The 4,576-nt window shown below is 46.7% G+C and overlaps 1 protein-coding gene and 1 pseudogene across 1 annotated transcript in view; both read right to left on the bottom strand.

Moving 5' to 3' along the window:
* ADAMTS17 (ADAM metallopeptidase with thrombospondin type 1 motif, 17) overlaps positions 1–129 on the bottom strand; it is a 409,319-nt gene extending 409,190 nt beyond the window's left edge. Inside the window, exon 1 of the mRNA XM_010845854.1 lies at positions 8–129. Within this exon, the coding sequence (XP_010844156.1) occupies positions 8–67 (60 nt within the window). The 5' untranslated portion in view covers positions 68–129. The remainder of the gene's footprint in view (positions 1–7) is intronic.
* Positions 130–332: 203 nt separating this feature from the next.
* Positions 333–4,576, bottom strand: part of LOC104992851 — a 70,081-nt pseudogene continuing 65,837 nt past the window's right edge.

The raw sequence follows: 4,576 nt of genomic DNA, 5'->3' as shown, positions 1-4,576 counted from the left end.
CCAGTCCCCAGAGCAGCAGCAGCAGCAGGGGTAGGGCCAGGGGGGGCAGCAGGGCGCCGTCACACATGGTCCTCGGGAGCAGGCGCCCCCCGCGCGGCCGCTGCGGAGCAGGAGCGCGCGAGGCGGCGGCGCCAGCCGGAGTGAGGCTCCCCAGCCTTCGGAAAAAGTAATTAGCGCTGCGGACAAACCCAACGTGGTAAATCGCAAGCCCCGCCTCCTTCTCGGGAGGCGGGCAACGATTGGACTCCCGCTTTCTCCCGCCCCGCCTTCCCCTCGCCGATTGGCTGGGACGGACCTGACCCAGAGTGCGTAGTTAGGTTGTAAGCACTTTCTTACACGTGGTTTCTGGGCAGTTGCGGGAATGGGGCACCAGGTGGCGCAAGGGAGCCGCGTGAAGCCGCGCGATCCTGGACCACTCGGGGAGACTCCTGACTGATGTTCAGTTTGTCCCCATATTTGGAACTCCATTTCCCTGGAAGACAGGCCAGAAATTGTCTAGCGTTAAGGGACTTCACCCATAAAGGCATATTATGTCTATATCTAAAGTAAAATGAGTTTTGGTTGTTTGTGGGAGAGCAGTTTCGTGCACAAGGTGTGCAACTTTGCACCTTGGAAGAAAAGCTATGACAAACCTATGGTTTTTCCAGTAGTCATGTACGAATGTGAGAGTTGGGCCATAAAGCAGGCTGAAGGCCAAAGAATTGATGCTTTCGGAACTGGAAAAGACGCTTAGAGTCCCTTAGATTGCGAGGGGATTCAACCAGTCCATCCTAAAGGAAATCAGTCCTGAATATTCATCGGAAGGACTGATGCTGAAGCTGAAGCTCCAATACTTTGGCCACCTGATGCGAAGAACTGACTTATTTGAAAAGACCCTGATGCTGGGAAAGATTGAAGGTGGGAGGAAAAGGGGACGACAGAGGATGAAATGGTTGGATGACATCATTGACTCCATGCACATGAGTTTGAGCAAGGTCTGGGAGATACTGAAGGACTGGAAAGCCTGGCGTCCTGCAGTTCATGGGGTCGCAAAGAGCTAGACACAACTGAACGACTGAACAACAACTAGTTACATTCAAGGCAGTGATGTTTATGCAAAATCTTCACACCCCCTGTTGTCTCTATCTTCACAGAAGTCAGTGGAAGTGGAAAGATCACACCCTCTGACAGGCTGAGAAACGGAGGGAGAGAGAGCTTAAGGAGCTTACTAACTCACCCAGTGAGTTCCTGTCAGAGCAAGAGCTGGAACTGTGGTCCTGACTTCCAGCCCAGTGCTGCTCACTACAAACAAGAGCCCCCCCCAACTCAAGCAGTAAGGAATATTATCCGGTTTTACAGATTAGGAAACAGGCACACAGTGGCAAAGCCTGGACTTGGACCCAGGTCTTCCAGCAACAGAATGACTCCATTCTTTTCCTCAGAGTATAACTGAGGTCTTCAGGAAAGTTGACTCCTTTAGTTTCCTGAGGAGCATCTTGTAGAAACAAAAACGGAATGAATTGATATGCAGCCATTCTCAGCTCTCTCTCCTTCTTTCCCCGTCCTACCCATTTTTGTTTTCTCAAAGCAGAGGGGCTATAGCACTTCTCCTGTACTCTGCTGAGGGCCTCTCAGAATCTAAAACGTATCACAGGGATTACATGTCATCAGAAGGAATCCAGAGGTGAACACTATCCAGCTTTCGTGCCAGTTAACCCTAGGAGGGGACTGTGTCACTGACTCTTAATAAAGCCCAGCACTCTCACTACTGCTAATTCATTGTTTTGTGTTTCCCCCGGGTGTGGCTGGTGGAATCCTCTCCTGCTTTGTCTGCCCCACCCTCCACTGCTCCAGGGGCTGCCACTCATTGCTGGGCACTTGAAGCTTCTGAAAGTCTCCACACACTTCCTTTTTCTCTCCTCTGATAGCAGCCTCAGCCAAACAAAAGTTCAGCATCATCTTCTGGTGGAACAAGATATCCTGGTGAGCTTTTTGGTGCAGTTTTCTTGGCCAAAGTCCTGCCATTGAAATCCAGGGAGTAGCAGCCCCACTGCCTTTCAGGAATAGTCCTGCTGTTGGAACCCACCTGAGTTTGCCATTGTTAACCTATCAGATAGTCAGCGGTCTCCAGTCCTTTTGGCACCAGGGATCGGTTTCATGGAAGATAATTTTTCCAACAGGCGGGATGTAGGGAGGGCAGAGAGCAGATGGTTGGGGGATGATTCTCATAAGGAGCATGCAACCTGGGTCCCTGGATGTGCAGTTCACAGGAGGGCTTGTGTTCCTACAAATGCCACCACTGATCTGACAGGAGATAAGAGTTCAGCTGGTAATGCGAGCGATGGGGAGTAGTTGTCAACACAGATTCCCTCACTTGCCTCACCTGCCTGCCCGACACTCACCTCCTGCTCTGCGGCCCAGTTCCTACCAGGTGGGGGGCCCCGAGATAGGTGACCCTCAAACGCATTAGTCTATAGGGATGTGGAACCTGAAGCAACAGCAAGATGACATTTCATCTTCCAGCCTGTCTGAAACATAAGAGCTTGGAAATATCTTTATTTCCCTTGGTAACAGGATTGGAGAGGACACTCTCCTGCCCATGGATAGGGGTGTACACTGGTGCAGCCAATTTGAAGAAAAAATAGACAAACTGTAGTCAAATTTAACATGTACACACCCTACAACTCTGCTATCTGTTCTGGTTAACTACAACAGACAAACTGATAATGTGTAAAAGAATGCTCATCAGACCATGTAACTAACAGCAAAAAATTTTGCAAAAATCTGAAGGTTAATCATTAGATAAATGGCGACTAGAGCCTAGAAATAAACCTGTGCATATATAATCAACTAATATTTTACAAAAGAGCCAAGAATACTCAAGGAGAAAAGATAGTTTTTTTAATATATGGTGGTGGGAAAACTAGAAATCAGTTTGCAAGAAAAATGAACTTGGACCCTGTCTGACCCCATCACAAAAAACAACTTGAAATAAATGTAAAATTTGAAATGGTAAAACTTGTAGAAGAAAACAGAGGAGAAAAACTCCTTGACATTGGTCTTGGTAACAATTTCTTAAACGACAATTAAATTGCAAGAAACAAAACAAAAATCAACAAATGGCACTGAATCAAATCTCAAAGTTTCTGCAAAGCAAAGGAAACCATCAACAAAATGAAAAGGCTACTTACAGAATGGGAGAAAGTATTTACAGACCATACATCTGATAAGGGTTTATTATCCAAAATATATGGGATATTTATGCAACTCACTAGAAAAAAATAGCCATCCAGTAGAAAAATGGAAAAAGAACCTGAAGAGTTTTCTAAAGAAAATGCCGTACAAATGGCCAACAAGTACATGAAAAATTGTTCCAGGCTAAGGGATTGGGGGCAGGAGGAGAAGGGGACGACAGAGGATGAGATGGCTGGATGGCATCACTGACTCGATGGACGTGAGTCTGAGTGATCTCCGGGATGGAGTGACTGAACTGAACTGAACCATCACGGAAATGTAAATCAAAACCACAATGAGATATCACCTCATATCTTTTAGGACCAGTCAGTTCAATTCAGTCCCTCAGTCATGTCCAACTCTGTGACCCCATGAACCGCAGCACGCCAGGCTTCCTTGTCCATCACCAACTTCTGGAGCTCACCGAAACTCATATCCACTGAGTTGGTGATGCCATCCAACCCTCTCATCCTCTGTTGTCCCCTTCTTCTCCTGCCTTCAATATTTCCCAGCATCAGGGTCTTCTCAAATGAGTCAGCTCTTCACATCAGGTGGCCAAAGTATTGGCATTTCAGCTTCAACATCAGTCCTTCCAATGAACACCCAGGACTGATCTCTTTAGGATGAACTGGCTGGATCTCCTTGCAGTCCAAGGGACTCTCAAGAGTCTTCTCCAACACCACAGTTCAAAAGCATCAATTCTTCGGTGCTCAGCTTTCTTCACAGTCCAACTCTCACATCCATACATGACCACTGGAAAAACCATAGCCTTGACTAGACGGACCTTTGTTGACAAAGTAATGTCTCTCCTTTTTAATATGCTGTCTAGGTTGGTCATAACTTTCCTTCCAAGGAGTAAGAGTCTTTTAAGCTCATGGCTGCAGTCACCATCTGCAGTGATTTTGGAGCCCAAAAATATAAAGTCAGCCACTGTTACCCATCTAATTGCCATGAAGTGATTGGACCAGATGCCATGATCTTAGTTTTATGAATGTTGAGCTTTAAGCCAACTTTTTCACTCTCTTCTTCACTTTCATCAAGAGGCTCTTTAGTTCCTCTTCACTTTCTGCCATAAGGGTGGTGTCATCTGCATATCTCAGGTTATTGATATTTCTCCCAGCAATCTTGATTCCAGCTTGTGCTTCTTCCAGCCCAGCGTTTCTCATGATGTACTCTGCATAGGAGTTCAATAAGCAGGGTGACAATATGCAGCCTTGACGTACTCCTTTTCCTATTTGGAACCAGTCTGTTGTTCCATGTCCAGGTCTAACTGTTGCTTCCTGACCTGCATACAGGTTTCTCAAGAGGCAGGTCAGGTGGTCTGGGATTCCCATCTCTTTCACAATTTTCCATAATTTATTGT

Source organism: Bison bison, unplaced genomic scaffold, assembly GCF_000754665.1.
Source record: "Bison bison bison isolate TAMUID 2011002044 unplaced genomic scaffold, Bison_UMD1.0 scf7180017864224, whole genome shotgun sequence".
Classification (NCBI taxonomy): domain Eukaryota; kingdom Metazoa; phylum Chordata; class Mammalia; order Artiodactyla; family Bovidae; genus Bison; species Bison bison.
This window is presented reverse-complemented; position numbering and strand designations above follow the sequence as displayed.